Genomic DNA, 23,449 nt, shown 5'->3' on the forward strand with positions numbered 1-23,449 from the left:
GAATTCAGAAGTGTTTTTATTGTTGCTGTGTACATTCCCCCAGATGCAAACTCAAAAAATGCACTGCAGGAATTGTATGATGTCATCAGCAGCAACATGACTAAACAACGGGATGGAATTTTCATTGTAGCTATGATCAAACAGACCTCAGAACTATTTTATCTTAATTCCACAAGCATGTTCAGAAGAAATATCCTCGTCCATGTGCATACAAATATGTCTGGCAGCTACAAAGCTCTCCCCTGTTCTCACTTTGGCGTTCGGATCATATTTCTCTGCTTCTTCTGCCTACTTACTCAGTTGATAAAAAGGGTCAAACCATCAGTTAAAACTAATAAAGTGTGAGGAGTCCTACAGGACTGTTTTGAGTGCTCAGACTAGCAAATGTTCAGAGATGCTGCCACTCAAGATAACAACATCAGTCTTCAGGAATATACGTCTTCAGTCACATCATATATCACCAAATGTGTTGATGACGTGGTGATCGCAAAGACAGTAAGATTATTCCCCAACGAGAAGGCCTGGATGAATGGAGAGGTGAGGGCTCTACCCAGAGCCAGAAAAGTCTGCCTTTCAGTCAGGTGACATGGTAGCATACAACAACGCCAGAGCAAGACTGAAAGCTGGTATCAAGAAGGCAAAGAGGAGACATGAGCAGAGCCTGGAGACTTCAACACCAACAGCACTAAAGATATGTGGCAGGTAGGGATGTAACGATAGCAAAAACCCATGGCACAATATCATCATGACAAAGAGTCCACAATATGATATTTATCGCAATATTTAAAAACAAAAAGCTGACTTGAAAAATGTCTGTTAACACTAAATCTGATGTGTACGGCATTGTACACCCATGACTGCACTCCTAGACACCAAGAGAACTCTATACTGAACACCTGTCTCGGTCATCACACGTCACCATCCTGGTTAAAAAAGCACAGAAAATGCTCTACTTCCTACGGAATATGTAATGCTAAATTCCAGAGCAAGATTCACGTCAACTTTACAAAGGAGCAATAGCAAGTATCCTGGCTGGAAACATCACAAACTGGCAAACCGCCAGCACATGGCCCGGGACAGGAAGGGTTACAGTAGACAATTAAAATCACTCAGAACATCATTTGTACCCATCTACAGAGCATCAGTGATGTTGGTGAAGTGAGGTATCTGCACAGAGCCAAAAGGATACTAAAAGACTACATTCCCCCCCCAGCCACAGTCTGGTCACCCTGCTGCCATCTAGCAAAAGATGCAGAAGTATCTGCCACCAGACTACAGAGCAGCTTCATTCCCCAGGCTGAGACTCCTCAATTCATCATCAGCACTCCATTTTCTAAAGCAAGATAGATAGATATAGCAAAAATGATATTACAATAAATGTACCTTCTGACCTTGTATAATTACATCTCTCCTTGTATTACCATCCAACAGAAATAGTCTCTTCGCCTGCCACTGTTAAATAATAAAGTTGAAAATAAAATAGTAATCTATGTAAATCTGTTTGTTTGCAATTATTTTTGAGTTTTCAATTTTAACATTAGAAACACATCAATACTAATAATTGGGTAGGTAATACAAGACAAGGATTTATAAAAGAAGGGTCAGAATCTAAGCAGCAAAGCCATGGTGCCCCTAGTAGAGGTCAAGCTCGTTACACACTGAAACCTACAGTTTCTATGATACATCTCAATGTAGTTTTCATTTGACGTCCTTTCCTCCCACGTGACGTCCTCTATTGTGAGCTGTTTCAACATTATTAGGTAAGCTGGATACATATTACAGATATCCATTGTTCAATTCTTTTAAGTTAAAAAGAACATTTCAGATATTCACATTCTCAGTCTTCCTAGGACAATGACATCATGTTTGCTATTCATGTGTATTGGGCTTTTAATTTCAGTCATCCATAAGTAGATTTTGATATCCAGAATGAACCATCTGATAAATGAAGTTCCTACAAAGAAAACTCTCATTTAAGATCTGCAGTCTAACTGTTACTGGTCATAATTTTAATTTTAGACATACAAAATTAAAAGCAATTCCAGATATCCATAGTTTAATTTTGAATATCCAAAAACATAGTGACTGGTAAAATGTCTTAACAGATCTACTAAATTGGCATAATAACGAGTACAAATGCAGTTTTAGATATGTACAATTGGAATAATGACTATAAAGAATGCACTTGCAGATATCCACAAATGTATTGTGGATTTATGTTGACGGTTAAGATAATAAAAGCCAAAATTATTCACTTAAGTTCTAACTAGTGACAATCACACTGTAGACACAGTGGACATTATACAACAGTCACAGGCTGTTTAGTAGCCTACTCCTACTGATATGTGAACTGAACTTCATAAACAAAAGTATCTGTTTGAAATAAAGCCAATAAGAGCTAATAAATAAATGTGAACCCTCAGTAAGTGAACTCACAGCATGGCCAGATAAAAAACAGAAAAAGAAAGAATCGTGGGAACTGTAAAGTGAGGTGAGTGATCCTCGCAGGGGACCGTCTGGTTAGTAACAGCAGTTTGGGGATGTGTATTTCCAGTTTTTCCTGTAGAGGACACCATCGCGCCTCAGCGTCCCGTGCCTACCCTAAAACCCTCCAACCTCATGGCAACGACGAAAAGCACTTTACCAACTCCGAAAAGTTACAGTATCAGAGCCAGGTCTAGTCATGTATGCAGATGGGAAGGTTAACTTCTGGTGGAAACGGGGCCATCTGTGTGTCCGAGCCTTCCGTCTTTTTCCAGCAGTTCTAAGGTCGTGGGCGTATACAAAGAGCACGTGAAGGCATCATTTAGTCAACGTGCTGTTGTTTGGTAACTGACAGAAAGCCAGCAGAAGAGCAGCACACGCAAACAGGCAAAGAGGAAAACGAGCTAAAATGAAGGAGAACAGTTTGCCCCGAATAGTTGTTATAATCTTATGTCTGGCCGTGTTTATTGCGGTTTTAGTTATTAACGCTTTGGCCGGAGCGGGCAGAGGTGAGTGAAACGTGGTTATGGGTTTTCAGTGTGTTAACTAGAGTTTCTGGAATCTCGGCCGATTTGCAACGTGTTTACATTTGACATAACGTTAACGTACTTAGCCACACGGGGTCTGTGTTCGCCTTAACTTACACAACAGCGTCTTCTCTAGTTACGAAACTGCAAAAGAAACTCCCAGTTGAGATGTTCCACTAGCAGCTCATTACGTTCCTGCGCACAGACACTATGAGGAATTGTTTCCGTCAGCGTGCCTGATGTTACATTAGCACATTTAACAAGGAGTTGCGTGATTAGCTTACTTTTTATTTAAGGCGTTGGCTTTTTGTTTCAAGATACACAAATGATACGGGCTTGTTGTACCGTGTTCATCATGTCAGCAGCGGCAACATCTCGGTCAAAAGAAGTCACTGAATCTGTAGAGTTAGTGGACTTTCTACCAAAGACAGAAGGAACCAGCTTAAACGAATGTTAATGGGAGTTGTTGCGGTGTCCCCACACAGCCTCTGGAGCTCCTGGGTGGGGAACAAAGTCATTTTAAAATGAAAATGGAAAAAAAGCCTACATCCATTGTTAGGGTGTGTCATAAAAATCTAATTCGATGCTTTCAAACAGATGATGAGACATTTCCTTCACGGTGGGTGTCGCCCATGGTTGATGCACGTCAGTGCATTTTTTTCTTCTTGTTTTGTACTAGCCCACATTTGTAATTGTACTGTTATGCCACACCCAACCAATGGTTACACGTGTTAGTGATTTGGGTTGATGTATTTCTCAAACTGACTCCCTAAAAATTGTTGACAGTGGACCATTTATTACAATATTTATATAAAGAAAAAGATAACTTGAACAATGTCCTATAATAGTAAATCTAATGTGTTCTGCATATAGTATTTGTATACTGTTTGTTTTTCTTTTAACTTGAGGTACTTCTGCTTTCATTCTATAGTAAGCTAAAAGTAGTCCATGTGAAAAAAGTAGCCACTGTCTTTGGCAATGACTGACTGGACTATGTACAATTGCAAAACAATACAGCAGCCAGTAGCAGTACCAATCCCCCCTCTGGTTGTACCGGGGGCCTCACAGATCTCCCATCCTCTTTTTTTCCAGCAGACAACCAGGGCAATGGAAATCTCTGTCAGCATAACTGACATGTTATCATTTCCTAACTGTAAGTTTAGTGGTTGTCTGGTGTTAAGGGGTTGACATAATTTTCTCAAGGTTGGACTGTGACCTGTCGTTTCCCCGCTGGGAAACACTGTCACTTTGGCTGTCGCAGCTGCAGTGTCAGGTGAAGCAGACGGACTAGGTGGCGGAGCAGCGGCACGCAGCACCGTGGCAATCGGCCTATTTGTTCCACCTAACGAGCCTAGGGACACTTGCAGTAAAGAGCAGGTCCAGAGGATGAGTGGCCTCGACAGGAGCGGAGGCTGAAGAGGTCAATGTGTCTGTGTGAAGAGGTTGGAGTGTTACTACAGCTCAATCATCCCAAAAAAAACAAACATTACCAGAGTGACTGTGTGAGTGAACAGTTAATGTCAAGCATAAAGAATGCAACCAACAAAGCCAGCCAAGCAGAGGTGGAGTGGGCTGGGTCTGTCTCTTTGAGCAGTTTGATTGCGCCCTCTGCTGTTCAAAAAGAACGATACAATGACAAGGACATACAGTATAGTAGAATGCATTTTTACTGATTTCCCTTAGATCCATAAACTTTACAAGCAGAATATCCTTGTGATATGGTGGTAGATATCGACACAGTCCCACGACAGCATTGCAACAGTTATTTATTGCAAAATTCGGTATATTGTTGTGTCCAACTGCTCACATATCAATAGATATGATAAATCAATATTACAGTCCAAGTAATATTTTTGAATGAATCAGTTGTACTTATAGTGGAGTATCCCTCCATTTTTGAACTTGTGCTGTTACTTAGTTCTTCCACCACTGCTTCCATGTTTAAAGGTTTTTGCAAGATAACAGATAAAGCTTCTGAATGCGCACACAAATTATTAATTTATGTTTCACACCCAATACATACCATCTCTATAACAATACAAATTTGTGCTGAGTTGAGACTTTCCATCTGTTCGCTGACTGACTCCATGACTTTTCAATGCAGCATAAATAGTCCTGTTTTCTTATAGAATGACGCGTGTGTCCACATACTGTAATTGTTCATGGTCTGAGTGAGGCTCCTTACTCCCAGTAAAAGAAATATTCATCTGACCGCATACAATCCTTTTTTGGCCAATTGATAAAAAAATAGACAAACTGTGTCCTCCACAGTTTGTCTTTGGCCCTTTCCAGTTTCACCATGACAGTGCAATGGCATAGAGCGCCAGCTCTGTAAAGAAAATGTTTTTCCAGTTTGGAAGAACTTGACAGGCCTGTACAGAGTTCAGTGAGCCAGACCTCTTCACCTAACATTGCTTTTGGAGATCAGTCTGGTGAGTTACTGTCTCTGCTTTCTAGGTCCGTTCCACTCCTCTACAGGTAATGTGTCGGCCCGCTATGAGACAGACATCACTCCAGCTGGCTGGACCTTCTCCATCTGGGGTGTCATCTATACCTGGCTCACTCTCATGGTCATATACAACACAACATATGTGTTCAGAGGGTAAGTTAACATCAAATTGATCTTACTGGATATTTATTTCAGCAGTTGATGTGTCTGATAGGACTCATTGGTCAGAGCAACATGCCAATGACAGCACTGATGCCATCATGTTACAGACGTACTCAAGTTCTGTACTTCAGTCCAATTTTGAGTTACTTTACTTTAATATTTATTTCATAACTTCAGTTACTAACTTCAGTTCCTTTGCAGATTACATTCTGCATCAGAGCCAAAGTAGCACATATTTAAATTATTATCTTTTGCTAGGGGGGCAGCTGTATGGTAGCATCAAAATCGCTATTTTTAAAACACTAAGAAGACTCGACACAACATGAAACTTTGCACCTAGTATCACCAGGGTCTCTTCACATGAACATGAGCATTGAGAACATTGTTTGTGTACACAGAGTTTACTAAAAGGAAGGTTTTTGAACAACTCATGTTAGCAGTCGCTTGCTCTGCTCACCACTGTCCTGCCAGTCGAGATGCGTCGATCCCCGAGTGCAGTGTAAAATGGAGCTTTCTCCTCCATGTTACAAAAAAATCAAAACACTATAAGACTTTAAGTCAAGTCCTATCTGTATAGGTGACTTTCACTTTTACCAAAGTATTATTTTATCACAACACTACTAAACATGATACTTGTACCTTTCACTCAAGTATGACTTTTGAGTACTTTATACCACACTGAATGACACTGATATTTGTCTTTCTGTAAATAGGTCCTGGGCTCAGTGTCTGCTGCCCTATGCTTTCTATTTTTGCTGGCTGGCCAACATGGTGCTGAACATAACATGGCTGCTGCTGTGGGACAGGGAGTATGTCTTCTTCCTCTACTTATTATGTTATTTACACTGAAAAATTTAAAAACAACACCAAACAAAACACAGTCTGAGTTTAAGTTGGATTTGGCTTGGTGACAATATGGGTTAGCCCAGGCATTGAGGAGCACTAGAGGCCCACTGAAATGAACAATATATAAGAATAAACCCATTGTTACATTAAACGGTGTAATGTATTACCATAGAGAGGTGGAGGGATTGGGGACAGTATTAAGTATTTAGGTATGAGAATAGTGAATTACATTTATGATTAAAATTGGCTAAAAATCTTCTTAAAGGGTGGTACACCCCCCAAGAAAGTCAAGATATCAGTCATGTAGTTTTTCTCCAAAAAAAACTACATGACTGGGAAAGTTTTTCTCCAAAGTCACATTGCATTGGTAGGTGAATATAAAATGTCATAAATATGGAACTGTAAAGGCTGTGTGCTGCCAACAAAAAGCTTCCAGGACATAGTAATGGGTGCAGTTTTAGACATTGCGCTTACTTCTATAAGTATTTAGAGCATAACAGCTTTTAAAGGATGCTGTTACCTCACTGTCCATGGATCCAGGGGACACACCCTATTTTATCTCTGGTAGTGCTACATTGTGAATGACAAATCTGTACTGAAATAATTCTAAAAAGAAACTCAGACAGAACTCAAGACTCCTGTATTGAGTGTTTGTTAAAAAAATGAATATCTTCTTTAATCTGCTAAGAAGAGTCTATCGTCCTTTTGGATCCTGTCTAAGAAACAGCATTTCAAATCCAAGTGCAGTATGGTCTAAATGTGAGTGTGTAATCAACCTCTTCAATAGTCGGTGAAATGTTTTTTACGTTTGAACCTGTTTTAAACCTCTGTTCACCAGTGACCATAGACATTTTTTTAAATGTCTTTTCATTGATTTAGTTTATAAAAAAACTTCAAAATGAATTTTGTTTGATTGCAACTGAGAAATGTTTTCATCAATTATTTTACGAATGGATTTGATGCCCGTTTTGTTATGCGAATATAGTTAGTTTTGTCAGTATTCAGTATGGTTGCCTCTCTAATAATTACAAATAGCTTTGGGTTAGGTGGGAAACACAATCATCAATATAATTATGAAATATGAGGGGGGTCTTGTGAAACTGCTCCCAGTATTGTTCTGTGGGTGATCATCACTTAAAAACTGACATTAATGCAGCAAATATTATGCATTAAGGGTCCCTCGTTCTTTCTCTCTCTCTCTTGCAGGTTGATGTTGGCTGCTCTGGTTGTATTAATCATGATAGCGATTTCCAACTATGGTGCTTTATTCTTCTGTTGCTTTGCCACGGATTACTATGGACTCTGGTTACAGACATACCATCGCAAAGACCTGGCCTGTCTCAGAATACTGGTATGGCTTTGTGTGTGTGTGATAGACCTCAGAGTTTTGGCAAACTGTGTTTTCCATTTGTGCAGTACACTGCTGATGAAAAAAGTCTCATTTTAAACCACACCCTTGTGAATGATGTCAACCTTGTGCCCTTACATGGTGATATGTTCAGGTCCAGAATGGTTTGGCTCTCTACACCACATGGACAGCCATCGCCTCTCTGATCAACTTCTCTCTTGTTCTCCACCTGTGGGGTGTGGACAGGAGCACAGCAGCGACAGCTTCTCTGTGCATCCTGTTTGGAGAGGTGTTGGGATGGTAAGTTCTGATTGGACCAGGTTAAATTATAGATAAAATCTGATGACTTTAAAATTGATGTTTAATTCAACTGGTAAAGTGTAAACTATATCACATTTATAAATAAGATATGCAAAATAAGGAATAACATTGGGTAACCTAGTAGCTGACTTAGTAGTGTGTGCCCCGTGTACACATCATATGTCCTCCATGTAGTGACCCAGGGACCTGCATCAACCTTCCCTCTGCCATTTTGAATGTATGATGCCATATCGCAAATGAACAAAGACATAAATAAAACCCATTTTCTTTTTTCTTTTTAGAATATTTGCCATGAAACTTGATACATGTTACTAAAAACAATTCTATCTAACTGGAGAGGAGTTTGCAGGCTTTTAAACTCTGTGTGGGTGTGACCTTACAGAGTCGATAAGATCATGTGTGAGCTCTGAGTTTCAGAGTCTTTTAGGCCACTTGTGGGTCGTTAACCCAACCTGCCTTCATGTCGGTTGCTAGGTCAGGTGTGTTAAGCTGTCTGGGGAGGGAACTCAGTACAGCATTGTAGGTGGGTGATAAGTAACATCTTAGGCCTCCTCCTCTGTTCAAAGACGGTCGTTCCAGTTTGACATAGATGGATTCTTTTACTCCTCTTTCAAACCAACTGTCTTCTCTGGACAAGATGTTTACATGTCTCAAAGGAATGATTTGTCTCCTTCAGATGTAAGTGGACAGCAGAGTCTTGACCTGAGGAGTTGGCCCTCATGTGTTGTGCCATTTGTTTATGGAGAGGTTTTGTCTCCCCAATGTACAAATCTGTGCAGTCCTGTCTGCATTGGACAGCATCAACTACATTCTGTTTATGCCTGGGTGTTTTGTCTTTAGGACGGACAAGTTTCTGCCTCAATGTGTTAGTAGGTTTGAAATGAACCAAGATATGATGTTTATTGAAGATCCTCCTGAGTTTCTCAGATGTTCCCCAACATAGGGAATGAATATGTGGCCAAGTGGCACTAACGACTCTGAAATGCAGAGCTCACACGTGTCCTTAACGACTCTGTAATGAGACACCGACACAGAGAAACAAGTCCAGTTGCCTACGATACAGCACTTAGAATTACAGTGACCTGGACGACTGAAACCTCCATCAACACGTTACTAAAGACAGTTGCTTTGTGTGCAGGTTCATCCTTGAGAACTGGGTGCTGGACCGTTGGGTGCGTAACATCGTGACTGTTTACCCTGTGGTGATTGTGGCTCTGGTCGGGAACATCATGAAACATTTTAACCCAGCGGACCCCACTACAAATTCTGTGTTCATGGGTGAGTTTAACAAAATGGCCACCCCAACTGTGACTTCACCAACACCAGCTCTACTGCCATCTTTCACAGTTAATTAAATTAATACATTTAGAATAAAAAGAATGGTTGTGGCTTCCATTTTAAAGGTTTTTTTTGGAGTTTTGACAGTTCTCCCAGTCATTTTTTTTTTTTTTTTTTACTTCTTTCCTTTTGTGTCTTATCAGCTGTATTGCTGGTGCTAGTGTGTGTCCTGCTGATTTTCCGAGTCTGTACCGTCATCTGGAGAAACATCAGGCGGCCACTTCACTCCCCAGGCTCAGCCCGGCTGATGATATCACCGCTTGATGGCAGCAAATTCAAGGTCTTTACTTAAACAAAAGTAACCGATTACAGTCTTTCCAATCCCACTGCTGTCTTTAAACTGTCTGCCCAGACCCACTCTTATTTACAGCTTCAAACAAGCCATTGCAATACTCTAGGATAATAAAATTAAAAGGATTTTGCACTTATGAAGGAGTTAATAGTTATGGATTTTGGAAACATGGATAGGAACTGTATTTCTTTCTTTGGAATGTTTGAAATTGATTTGAATTGAAAGGGGGGGTGTTAAAGGATAACTATCGTTTTTTACAACCTGGACCTTATTTCTAGCATAAAATATGGTCATTTACTCACCCAGATAACTTTGGTGTCATTTGGAATCGTTCGGAAGAAATTAGATCCAGTGGAGCGCCGCGTATATCCATATAATGTGAGTGATCCGGGCACCGAAGCGCAGCCTCTATGAGCATTATCTGCCACGAAACTAGTTCATTTCACCAATATTTTGTTATGATACGCTAGTGCTATTCCCCTCTGAGTCCGGGGTTGCCTGTTATCAACATCCGGGGTCTGTAGGTTGACCTACTAACCTCTGACCTGGATGATGTCACCTCTGAAAGCTGTGCGCACACCCGCGACAGCCGGCTTGTTTACCTGTAGCTGCTACTGCTAGTTTTTTGCAACATGGCTGAATATTTTTCCGCACTAGCGTATCATAATAAAATATTGGTGAAATGAACTAGTTTTCGTGGCAGATAATGCTCAGAGGCTGCGCTTCAGTGCCCGGATCACTCGCATTATATGGATATACGCGGCGCTCCACTGGATCTAATTTCGTCCGAAAGACTCCAAATGACACCAAAGTTATCTGGGTGAGTAAATGATTATATTTTATGCTAGAAATAAGGTCCAGGTTGTAAAAAGAGTCTGTAATGGGAAGATTGAAAAACTTCTCCTCTCAAACTGCAATTAAGACAATGCCTCCACATCTGAAACACTTTCTTTGAAATACTAATAAACCACTTCTGTTTTCACTATCTACCATGAATGTTGTAAAGTACTTTTTATACATAGGCATGCATGTGATTTGATCATGTTTTGTACTGTTATTTTATCACAGTATTATTATTGCATTTATGGGCATTTTTTTCTTATCCATTCAGTGAAAATGGACATGCGTACACTGTTTCTTTGCTTTTTGACTATATCATTTGAGAAAATTAACTATCATATGTTTTCAGAACTTTGTTGAATTCATTCTGAATTTCCAATTAAAGCATTCATTTTTAACATCTAATGCAGCCTGGAAAGTTTTATCAAATCAAATGAAAAATGTATTTGACTGTTATGTTTGGACGAGATCTATCCCACCATGAAAATAAATCATATACATGGAGAGTATGTTTACTTTTTAAAACTGGGAACAAACCATCTTCTCTGATTTGTACCAGAGCACCATTCATTCTCTCCTCTACTGTTCCTGCCACTTCTTTAATATGACGTTACTAATCGGACCAAAGTCACCCATTGTCTGGATGAATACTCGATTCTGATCGGCTGCAGGGTGTCAATTCAATCTTGATGTATGGACACCTATGTAACTACTCAAATAGTTCCACTGAAACGGTTCACTGTTATAAATTAGCCTCTATCGAAAATGAGTGACATTCACATAGCTGGCTGCACACACCTTGATCTTCAAAAATGAATTAAATGAGAAAAATCTGAATATCTAAGTGTAGTCTTCAGTGCATTGTCCTCTAAACACCACAGGATGACGCCTACAACACAGAAGCTACACTAAGTAGCCTACATTGTTCCTCTGAACACAAGCGATCATCTCACTTCTGATTCAATATTCAACTCACTACTTCAGGCTGCAGCCAACAGTACATCAGGGAGTAAAAATGTTTATATTGATTTTGGGACAATGACATGGCTGCTAAATATACTGTCTTACTATATTTACTGTTTGTCGACCGTACACAATGTTATAGATGCAGAACCTAGCCGCCTCTTCAGGCATTATCCCTTGGATAACCAACACGCTTCCGGGATAATTGGCTTCTCCACACCCAACTTTGCAGGGCTAAACAAAAAGGTCTTTGCACGCATTGCAACCTCAATAGCACAGGACATCACACACCCGCTCAGTCAACTCCATACCCTGCAGGTACAGAGCACTGAGGAGCAGAAGGAATTGCTTTGGGAAAAGGTCAAACCCCTTCAGCCATACTGTAGATGCCTGAATGAACTGGCCTAAATGAGTCTGTCATTGTTTGTAAGTGAAGTGTATGGGCTGTCGTCCTCCAAAGGTGTCGGTGTGTAGTATGTTGATAAAGGAATTCTGTGGAGGCAGGCTGGGTGGAAGATAGAGCAATCTTTATTGAAACAGATCTCAAGCCAGCGTCCGAACCAGAGTGTGCACTCCCTGGTATTCTCAAATCTCGGCAAAGTGATGCCCAAATGCTTTGCCCTCTGCTCTATCAGAACTCCTCTCGGACCCTCAGTCTTAGGAGATCAACCAAATTCACCCCCGTTCTTTGGTGTGCGGGTCCTTTTGAGAGTCTGTCCATTTCCTCTAATTGTTGTTTTTGGGGGAACTGAGGGCCCCTCTATCCTGTTGAGAAAGAATGGGTCTGCATAACACCTCTGTAGAATATTTCTCAAGAGAATATGTTTGTGTGACCATATCGATGTTATCTAAAGTTGACCTGCTAGTCTCTCTATACTTAGATGGAAATGTATATATTAAATCAATCCTAACCTCTGAACTGGTCAGTTCTCAGTGTGGGCCTCTTCCTTCAGCTACTCTCTGACGCACACTACAGGCTAAGGACTTGTTGTTCAGTACATAAGACCTTTATGTCGTCACCTTCCCACATATACTTTAAGGGAAGCATCTGGTCCTGTCCCATCCTGTCCTGTCACTCAGAGCTCAGGAGGTCTAAGAAACACACAGACACTACATAAGCACTATAGGTTGTTTGGAATTTCCCCTCTAAGACAAGTTTAAAGATTATTGAAACCTGCAAATATTAGACATCCCATACATGAAGACAGTCAGAAAGAAGTGTAGGACTGAATAAGTGCAGAGGTGCTGTCACTAATTGATTAATGCCTTGCTTTGACATCTAGTCAAATGATTCTGGTAATGTCTACTGCTCCCACCTCACAAACATATGGAATACAGTTGTTGCCCTAATCACTCTAGATGTGTAAAAAACAAAATGTTGTGAAATTTTAAATACTGCTTCCTTTTGTGTTACTAGTTCCAGTGCTTGCAAAAGGGCACAGCAAATCACTGGTATGAGCCAAGTATGATTTACTGTTATTACACAGCAAAGAGTAGCCTGCACCACTGCTTCTTCAGTTGTCTGACCTTTTTTTTCCTCCCATCAAGTGTTTGCCCTGTTACAGCATGCTGGACCACAGCTTGATCCACACAACTAAATGTTGACCCAAGTCAAAGTTTGCGATGCTGCTCAATAAATTACTGTTAATAATGGGGTTATTACCTTGCTTTGATTTTCACTCATGATGACAGTGCCCACAACCCAATTGCCAGAATAAATGTTTGGAATCTACGTTGGATATGGTAAAATGTTACGTTTCTTAATGTTTAACTTTACGTTTTGTTAGGCTACATTCTTTGCTGTGACAGTGCTGTGCGTATGGTTTGGTTAGATTTAGGCACATAAAAGGCTTTGCTAGGGTAAGGACATCATATCTGGGTTTTCCTGGTTCTGTTACCAGAAACATGGATGCAAACTGTCCCAACAATGTTGTCAAAAATGTCCAGCTTTGATGCCATTAACACAGTTGGAAAATGTCTTGATGTCTGGCTAAAAATATCCAGTGGTTTCATGCTTAAACATTGGTCTCTTGCACAACAATCATCTGCCACCACCATCCTTACAACCATCTCTTCATTCTCCTGAAATGAAGTCTGCTCATATGCATGTAATGTGAATATGATATGACACGTGTAAAAATGTTGATATGATATGTATCACACATTAAAATTTGAACAAATCAGTGGCTTGCACAAATGTAAAATGCCTCTCTTTCATTCTGGTTACTGGGCTGAGTGCCCAACATGACTAATGACATGCTGGCAGCATGGTGGCGCAGTGGTTAGCGCTGCTGCCACACAGCAAGACGGACCTGGCTTGAGCTGGGGCAGGCCCTTTCTGTGTGGAGTTTGCATGTTCTCTTCTCTCGTGCATGTGTCTGCGTGGGTTCTCTCTGGGTAATCCAGCTCCCTTCCACAATCCAAAGACAGGTTACTCTAAATTGTCTCTAGCTGTGAGCGTGAATTGTTGTTTGTCCCTATATGTCAGCCCTGGCGACTGAATTATCCCTAGCTCCTTTGTGTATATAGTCTGTGTGCTTCCTGCTCTCTTTGTCAGTTCATCTGTTCAGTTCCCTGAATCTGTTCCTGTGTCTCCGTGTCCTATCCCATGGTGTGTTTTGGGTTTTTGATTCTTTGTGTTATTCCTGTTGTGGAATTTCAGCTCGCTTGACCTTTCAGGAGAGATGAAGAAGACTCGATGACTTAAGTTAAAGTAATTTATATAAACTTGCAAGGAGGGTTAGGGTTAGGGAAAATAACAGCACATCTGTCTGCACAGAGTCATGTCATGTTAATCCTCACAAGTCTTTCTCAATGTTCAGATTATATCTACAGCTCAGAAAGTATCCCTCCCTTACATGGTTATCTGGGACACGTTACTGCGGAGCTTCTCACCTCTGGTCAAGTGAGGGATAGAAAGAAAGTGGGTAGCAGAGAGTAAGTCTGATAGATCAATGGCCATCCTACGGGTTTACACAAACAACCAGCTTTGCTTTGGCTTGTTGGTGATCTTGTTCTGTAAACATATCTACGAGATATAAACTCATAGAGCAGACATCACTATGCCCTTATCCATACCTTAACGTTTATACAGGGTACATATGACATCCGATCTTATTAGGTCAGAATGTTTAGGACCTTAAATATTTCTCTCCCACAGTTCCTGGTTTGTACTTTCCTTTTTTAAATTGACTTTATTTTTGGTTTGTAATTTGTTTAGCTTTTGCTTCCCGGATTCCTTTTGTTTCGATTTCATGGACTTTGGGCTTTCAGCGTATTTGATAAAGCTTGCTTTTTGTACCTTACCTGCCTGCTTGTGTATCTCACGTTTGGGTCCCTTTTTGTCTAACCACTACAGTCACATGTAATCAGCTTGGCTATTGGGCTTTCCTTGTGCATTCGAGATTGAAACATCCACTTCAGTCTCTGTCAGTAAAACCTTTGGCAACCTCAATGAATTTCTTGTAGTTTGTATTGTCACTGTCACATCCTTAAAGTATTAAGGATGATGACTGGTGCTGGGTGTGTCTATAGATTTACTGAGATAGGGGGTATCTGCAACGTAAATTAAGGTGATTTGACTTTCATGAGAACTGCTCCAGCTCAGCTTTAAAGCTCTGTTAGTACTGAATACAGCTCATGCAGTAGCTCTCCAGTAGCTCTCCAGTAGTATCTCCAGTAGTATCTACAGTATCTATCAGAAAATCCAGACGTACACAGAAAGGTTTTTCTTGCTGTCATTTTCCCATCTCAGTGCTAGTGATTGTCGGAGAGCTATGCTCTCATCTAAACCAGAACTCTGCCTATTACTTATCTTCATTTTCTGGTCTACAACAGTGCATGTCAACTGTTGCACTTGACATGCACTGCCACAACATGGCACTATCGGTGCTTTAGGGATTTAGGCTGAATCCAAATTTTCACCCTCTGGATTTGCAAACTGAACCCTCAGTTGGATGTACCGTGATGTGATTATTAGGCCTGTTCTCTGAGTTAGCCAGTCCTGCGCAGAATCGATCAGCAGCGATTAGATTAGTTAGATTTGTGTCTGACTTGATCCCCATTTGCTCTGATGTCATGCACACATGGGAAACAGTATCTTACAGCTGATTGGTTTAGATGTTGTCTCAACTATATGACATTTTATAGAAACTTTTTATTTTTACTGAATTGAAGAGATTTTGATCTTGTCTGATTTTGAATGTTAAGGCTATTCTGTTAACAGAATACATGCCGTGTGACTGGTGTGGAGACTAAATATCCCACATTCATATTATAAACAGCACACAATAAATAATTGTCTATATTAATATTAAGTATATTTGACTAATTCAATTCAGCCTGTAAAATATTTCACAACACAAAAACTTGTGGTAAGTGGGATGTGAGATGTGAAACCCTGACAGTATAAATATCTGATAGCTCAATAATGAAAACTATTGTCTTGTATTTCTTTCCTTTGTGTTTGACCTTTAATGTATTCCATTTATTAATGTTGTCTGAGAGGGACAGGTGTGCTCAGATGATTTATAAACAGCAGCAAACTGATATGATGCTGATTTAAGTGACAATTACTGTAAAGTGGAGGTTGAGCCATGAACAAAAATCACAGATCACCTGTGTAGAATTTAAATAGGCTGTGGTGTCATAATTAAAAACAACTGAAGACTGCTTAAAGACTACAGACTGATTAAATGTGTCTGATAACATTTATAAATCAACCGTTATCGTTACATTCAGTGGTCAGTTGTCCTACTATTGAAATAGACATTGAAGTGGACCACGTTAGTTTACTATCTATCTATCTATCTATCTATCTATCTATCTATCTATCTATCTATCTATCTATCCAGGAGGTGAAACACTTTACATCATGAAATGTTAGAGATATATCTTTCTATGTATATATATCTCTATCTCTCTCTATATATATCTTTCTCTTTATCTCTATCTATCTATCTCTCTATATCTCTCTCTTATATAGAGAGATATATATACAGAGAGATACAGTATATCTCTAAATATAGATGTATGTATGCATACAGAAGGGGGCAGGGCCGTAGACTGAATGGGGGTGAAACACAATTTACGTCATGAAACGTTAGAGATATATCTCTCTATGTATATGTATATAGAGATATATCTCTCTATATATGTCTATATCTCTCTCTATATAGAGATATATATCAAATCAAATCAAATTTTATTTGTATAGCCCAAATTCACAAATGACTAACCTTGGTATACAGGGATGACTCATCATTAACATGTATATCTCTAAATATAGGTATATATCTGTATATACAGATATATATAGATCTCTCTCTCTATCTATCTATCTATGATAGCCTGCCCCCTTCTGTATGTACGCATAAAGAAGGGGGCAGGGCCTTAGACTGAATGGGGGTGAAACGTCTTATTACCTCATGAAACGTTAGAGATATCACTCTAATAATATTAATAATAATTTAAAGAGCATTATTTGTGTGTTTTTGCATGGGTGTTGTATAGTCTGATGGCACCAAGTAGGAATGATTTCCTGTGCTGTTTCTGTTCCTTTAGGCATCAGGGTTGAATGAGTCTGTTGCTGAAGCTGCTCTTAAGCTTGTCCAGAGTTTTGTGGAGGGGGTGAGAGGCATTGTCCATGATAGCCAGCAGTTTTGCCAGCATCCTGTCCTCCACCACCTCCTCCAGGGTGACAAGCTTAGAGCCAACAACACACCTGCCTTCTTGATGAGTTTATTCAGTCTGTTAGCGTCTTTCTGTTTGATGCCTGCGCCCCAGGACACCACAGCCAAGAAGATGGTGCTCGCAACAAAAGACTGATATTGTACAATAATATTGTGAATAGTAGTTTAGTAAAAAGTTATTTTGTGTGCGAGTTTTTTTTTCTTTCATTTTATTTGGGGGGGCGCTGAAGGTGAGGTTCGCCCAGAGTGTCACGCATACAGAAGGGGGCGTGGCCATAGACTGAATGGGAGTGAAAGACACTTTACGTTATGAAATGTTAGATATCTCTCTCTCTCTCTCTCTATATATATATATATATATATATATATATATATATTTATATATATATATTGACATGTCTATCTCTATCAATAAAGATATACATATCTATCTTTATCAATAGAGATATACATATCTACATATAGAGTTATCCCTCTCTCTATATATATATCTATATATATATAAATAGAGAGAGAAATATACATCTATCAATAGAGATATACATATCTACATATAGAGTTATCCCTCTCTCTATATATATATCTATATATATATAAATAGAGAGAGAAATATACATCTATCAATAGAGATATACATATCTATCTTTATCAATAGAGATATACATATCTATATAGAGTTATCTCTCTCTATATATACAAATAGAAAGAGATATATTTCTCTATCAATAGAGATATACATATCTATATATAGAGTTATCTCTCTCTATATCTATCTATCTATCTATCTATCTATCTATCTATCTATCTGTCTGTCTATCTCTGTGTTTAAGTGAGACGCATACCAAAGGGGGCGGGGCCATAGACTGAATGGGAGTAAAAGACACTTTACGTTATGAAATGAGATATCTCTCTTTCTCTCTCTCTATATATATATATATCTATATATATATATAACTATATATATATAAACATATAATATATATAAATATAAATAGAGAGATATATATAAATCAATATATAAATATATAATATTTAAAATATTATACATAATATATATCGTTATATATTATGTATATTATAGATTGATAGATATGTATCTCTATCAATAGAGATGTACATATCTATCTTTATCAATAGAGATATACATATCTTTATAGAGTTATCTCTCTATATATAAATCTCTATCTATCTATCTATCTATCTATCTATCTATCTATCTGTGTATCTGTGTATCTCTGTGTTTGAGTGAGACGCATTCAGAAGGGGGCGGGGCCATAGATTGAATGGGAGTGAAAGACACTTTACGTTATGAAATGTTAGAGATATCTCTCTTTCTCTTTCCCTCTCTCTCTCTCTCTCTCTCTCTCTATATATATATATATATATATATAAATCTATATATAATTCTAAATATATATATCAATATATAAATATACATAAATATATATAACATATATTGTTATATATAATAGATTGATAGATATGTATATCTCTATCAATAGAGATATTCATATCTATCTTTATCAATAGAGATATACATATCTATATTTATCAATAGAGATATACATATCTATATAGAGAGTTTTCTCTCTATATATAAATAGAAAGAGAGATATATATCTCTATCAATAGAGATGTACATATCTATCTTTATCAATAGAGATATACATATCTTTATAGAGTTATCTCTCTCTCTATATATATATATAAATAGAGAGAAATATACATCTCTATCAATAGAGATATACATATCTATATTTATCAATGGAGATATACATATCTATATAGAGAGTTATCTCTCTCTATATATATATAAATAGAAAGAGAGATATATATCTCTATCAATAGAGATATACATATCTATCTTTATCAATAGAGATATACATATCTATATAGAGAGTTATCTCTCTCTATATAAATCTCTATCTATCTATCTATCTATCTATCTATCTATCTATCTATCTGTGTATCTGTGTATCTCTGTGTTTGAGTGAGACGCATTCAGAAGGGGGCGGGGCCATAGATTGAATGGGAGTGAAAGACACTTTACGTTATGAAATGTTAGAGATATCTCTCTTTCTCTTTCCCTCTCTCTCTCTCTCTCTCTATATATATCTATATATCTATATATAATTCTAAATATATATATCAATATATAAATATATATAAATATATATAACATATATTGTTATATATTATAGATTGATGGATATGTATATCTCTATCAATAGAGATATTCATATCTATCTATCAATAGAGATATACATATCTATATTTATCAATAGAGATATATATATCTATATAGAGAGTTTTCTCTCTATATATAAATAGAAAGAGAGATATATATCTCTATCAATAGAGATATACCTATCTATCTTTATCAATAGAGATATATATATCTATATATATAGTTATCTCTCTCTCTATATATGAATCTATCTATCTATCTATCTATCTATCTATCTATCTATCTATCTATTCATCTATCTATCTGTTTGTCTATCTCTGTTTAAGCGGGACGCATACAGAAGGGGGCGGGGCCATAGACTGAATGGGAGTGAAAGACACTTTACGTTATGAAATGTTAGAGATATCTCTCTTTCTCTTTCTATGTATATATACATATATATATCTATATATATATCTATATATATAAATATAGCTATATATATATCAATAAATATATAATATATATAAATATCATATATAATATATATTGTTATATATTATATATATTATAGATTGACTTTATCAATAGAGATATTCTATCTATCTATCTATCTATCTATCTATCTATCTATCTATCTATCTATCTATCTGTGTATCTGTGTATCTCTGTGTTTGAGTGAGACGCATACAGAAGGGGGCGGGTCCATAGACTGAATGGGAGTGAAAGACACTTTAGGTTATGAAATGTTAGAGATATCTCTCTTTCTCTTTCTCTCTCTCTCTCTCTCTCTCTATTTATATATATCTATATGTCTATATATATAATTATATATATCAATATATAAATACATAATATACATAAATATCATATATAATATATATTGTTATTTATTATATATATTATAGATATTATAGATATTATATCTCTATCAATAGAGATATACATATCTATCTTTATCAATAGAGATCTACATATCTACATATAGTTATCCCTCTCTCTCTCTATATATATATATATATATATAAAGAGAGAAATATACATCTCTATCAATATAGATATACATATCTATCTATCTATCTATCTATATCTATATCTATATCTATATATATATATATATGTCGGTGTTTACATCCCACCGCATGCTAATGTGCAGGAGGCGCAGCGCATGCTAGCCGACCAGATACTGAGTGTGGAGCGGACTAATCCGGACTCTTTGGTGATTGTGCTTGGTGACTTTAACCTCAGCCATGAACTACCCAAATTCAAACAGTTCATTAATGGCCCGACCAGAGAGAACAATATTCTGGATCACTGCTACACCACAGTCAGCGGTGCATATCACGCCGTCCCCCGTGCTGCACTGGGCCTCTCCGACCACGTCATCGTCCACCTGATCCCTGTTTCACAGCCAAAATCATACAGCTAAGGTTGCAAAAGGAGGACGCATTCAGGAGTGGGGACAGTGACAGGTTTAAGAAGTCGAAGTATAGCTTTAGCAAGGCAGTGACATAAGCTAAACAACAGTACTCTGAGAAACTTCAACAGTTCTCATCTAATGACTCTGGTTCTGTCTGGAAGGGGCTCAGACAGATTACAAACTACAAACTACAAACCTAAACCCCCCCCCATCAACGACCTGCGACTTGCAAATGAATTAAACGAGACGGGACGCCAACAAGCTCTTCAAGAGACAAGGGCAAAGCAGCCGGACCAGACTCTGTCTCTCCATCCACTCTGAAGCACTGTGCTGACCAGCTGTCTCCAGTGTTCATCTTCAACACCTCACTGGAGATATGTCATGTGCCAGCCAGCTTCAAAGTCTCCACTATCATCCCCTGTCCCCAAAAAGCCAAGGACCACAGGACTGAATGACTACAGCCCCATCGCCCTGACCTCTGTGGTCATGAAGTCGTTTGAGCGCCTTGTGCTGTCCCACCTCAAATCCTTAACCAACCCACTCCTGGACCCACTGCAGTTCGCCTACAGAGCCAACAGGTCTGTAGATGATGCAGTAAACATGGCCCTGCACTATATGTATGTATATATGTATAAATCTCCTTCTCACCCTGGTGGGGTTCTATCTGTGTCATCTTCAAGCTTGGGTGCTCTACCAGAGGCCTGGGAGTTTGAGGGTTCTGTGCAGTATCTTGGCTGTTCCTAGGACTGCACTCTTCTAGACTGAGGCTTCAGATGTTGTTCCTGGGATCTGTTGGAGCCACTCTCCCAGTTTGGGGGTTACTGCCCTGAGTGCCCCCACTACCACGGGGACCTTCCACATCTGTTCCAGCTGCTCTTTCAACCCTTGGTACTTCTCAAGTTTCTCGTGTTCCTTCTTCCTGATGTTGGCGTCAGCTGGGATCGCCACATCTATCAACACCACCCTCTTCTGCTCTTTGTCCACCACCACTATGTCCGGTTGGGTTAGCTAGTCTGGAAGCTGAAGTCCCACAGAACCTTGGCCCTGTTGTTCTCAGCCACCTTCTGTGGTATGGCCCATTGGGATTTGGGTACTTCTATTCAATACTGGTTGCAGATGTTCCTGTGTACTATCCCAGCCACTTGGTTGTGCCTCTCCATGTACGCTGATCCAGCTAGCATCTTACTGCTACTATGTGCTGGACTGTCTCAGTCTCAGGGGCTTCTTTGCACAGTCTGCATCTTGGGTCTGATCTACTCTGGTAGATCCTGGCCTCTATGTCTCTTGTGCTTATGGCCTGTTCTTGTGCTGCCATGATTAGTGCCTCTGTGCTGTCTGTCAGTCCTGCGTTTTCCAGCCACTGGTAGGATTTCTTGATATCAGCCACTTCCTCTATCTGACGGTGGTACATGCCATGTAGGGGCTTGTCCCTCCAGGTTGTCTGCTCCTCCTCCTCTACACTCTCATTAGGGTTCTGCTGCCTGAGACATTCAATTAGCAGTTCATCCTTCGGAGCCATTTTTTCGATGTATTCTCGAATTTTCGATGTTTCATCCTAGACCGTGGCCTTGATGCTCACTAGCCCTCGGCCTCCTTCTTTCCGCTAAGTGTATAGCCTCAGGGTGCTGGACTTGGGGTGGAACCCTCCGTGCATGGTGAGGAGCTTTCTAGTCTTGATATCTGTGGCTTCTAACTCCTCCTTTGGCCAGCTTATGATACCAGCGGGGTATCTGATGACTAGTAGTGCATACATGTTGATGGCTCGGACCTTGTTCTTACCATTCAGCTGACTTTTAAGGACCTGCCTTACTCTCTGGAGGTACTTGGCTGTCGTTGACTTCCTTGTGGCCTCTTCATGGTTTCCATTAGCCTGTGGGATGCCAAGGTAGTTGTAGCTGTCTTGGATATCACCTATGTTGCCCTCTGGTAGGTCAGTCCCCTCAGTCCTGATCATCTTGCCTCTCTTTGAGACCATCCGGCCACACTTGTCCAATCCGAATGACATCCCTATGTCATCGCTGTAGATCCTGGTGGTGTGGATCAGTGAGTCTATTTCTTGCTCGCTCCTGGCATACAGCTTGATGTCATCCATGTAGAGCAGGTGGCTGATTGTTGCCCCACTACGGAATCGGTACCCGTAGCCACTCTTCATGATGATCTGACTGAGGGGGTTCAGGCCAATGCAGAACAAAAGTGGTGATAGCGCATCTCCCTGGCACTTGATGTTGACTTGGGCAATCGGCTTTGAATTGGCCTTTAGGGTTGTCTTCCACATTTCCATCGAGTTCTGGATGAAGGCCCTTAGGTTCCTGTTGATCTTATACAGTTCCAGACATTCCAGTATCCATGTGTGCGGCATTGAGTCGTAGGCTTTCTTGTAGTCAATCCAGGCAGTGCACAGGTTGGTCTGTCTCTTCTTACAGTCTCGGGCGACTGTTCTATCAACCAGTAGCTGGTGGAATAAAGCCCCTGTGAATTGAATTGAATTGAATTGAATTGAATTGAAATCTATCTATCTATCTATCTATCTATCTATCTATCTATCTATCTAACATATTTAGACTCATTATTCAACTTAAACTTTGCAAAATGGATGGAAGTT

General features: G+C 39.2%; 1 protein-coding gene across 1 annotated transcript; it reads left to right on the forward strand.

Annotated features, from left to right (window-relative positions):
- The first annotated feature begins 2,635 nt into the window (after positions 1–2,635).
- Positions 2,636–9,801, forward strand: LOC311267196 (uncharacterized protein). The gene is made up of 7 exons (XM_084370098.1): positions 2,636–2,993; positions 5,469–5,613; positions 6,336–6,431; positions 7,675–7,819; positions 7,971–8,116; positions 9,276–9,415; positions 9,619–9,801. Exons 1-7 carry the CDS (start codon positions 2,894–2,896, stop codon positions 9,765–9,767), a joined length of 921 nt encoding a protein of 306 aa, XP_084226224.1. The 5' UTR covers positions 2,636–2,893; the 3' UTR covers positions 9,768–9,801.
- Positions 9,802–23,449: the final 13,648 nt, after the last annotated feature.

The sequence above is a fragment of the Pagrus pagrus genome, assembly GCF_965226575.1.
Source record: "Pagrus pagrus genome assembly, chromosome: 12".
Lineage (NCBI taxonomy): Eukaryota > Metazoa > Chordata > Actinopteri > Spariformes > Sparidae > Pagrus > Pagrus pagrus.

Bases quoted from the DNA above. Each gene is read 5' to 3' on its own strand.
- LOC311267196 (XM_084370098.1), top strand. From the start codon at position 2,894: ATGAAGGAGAACAGTTTGCCCCGAATAGTTGTTATAATCTTATGTCTG. The intron at 2,994-5,468 runs GTGAGTGAAACG...TCTGCTTTCTAG, and splicing joins TTTGGCCGGAGCGGGCAGAG to GTCCGTTCCACTCCTCTACA. The intron at 6,432-7,674 runs GTATGTCTTCTT...TCTCTCTTGCAG, and splicing joins CTGCTGCTGTGGGACAGGGA to GTTGATGTTGGCTGCTCTGG.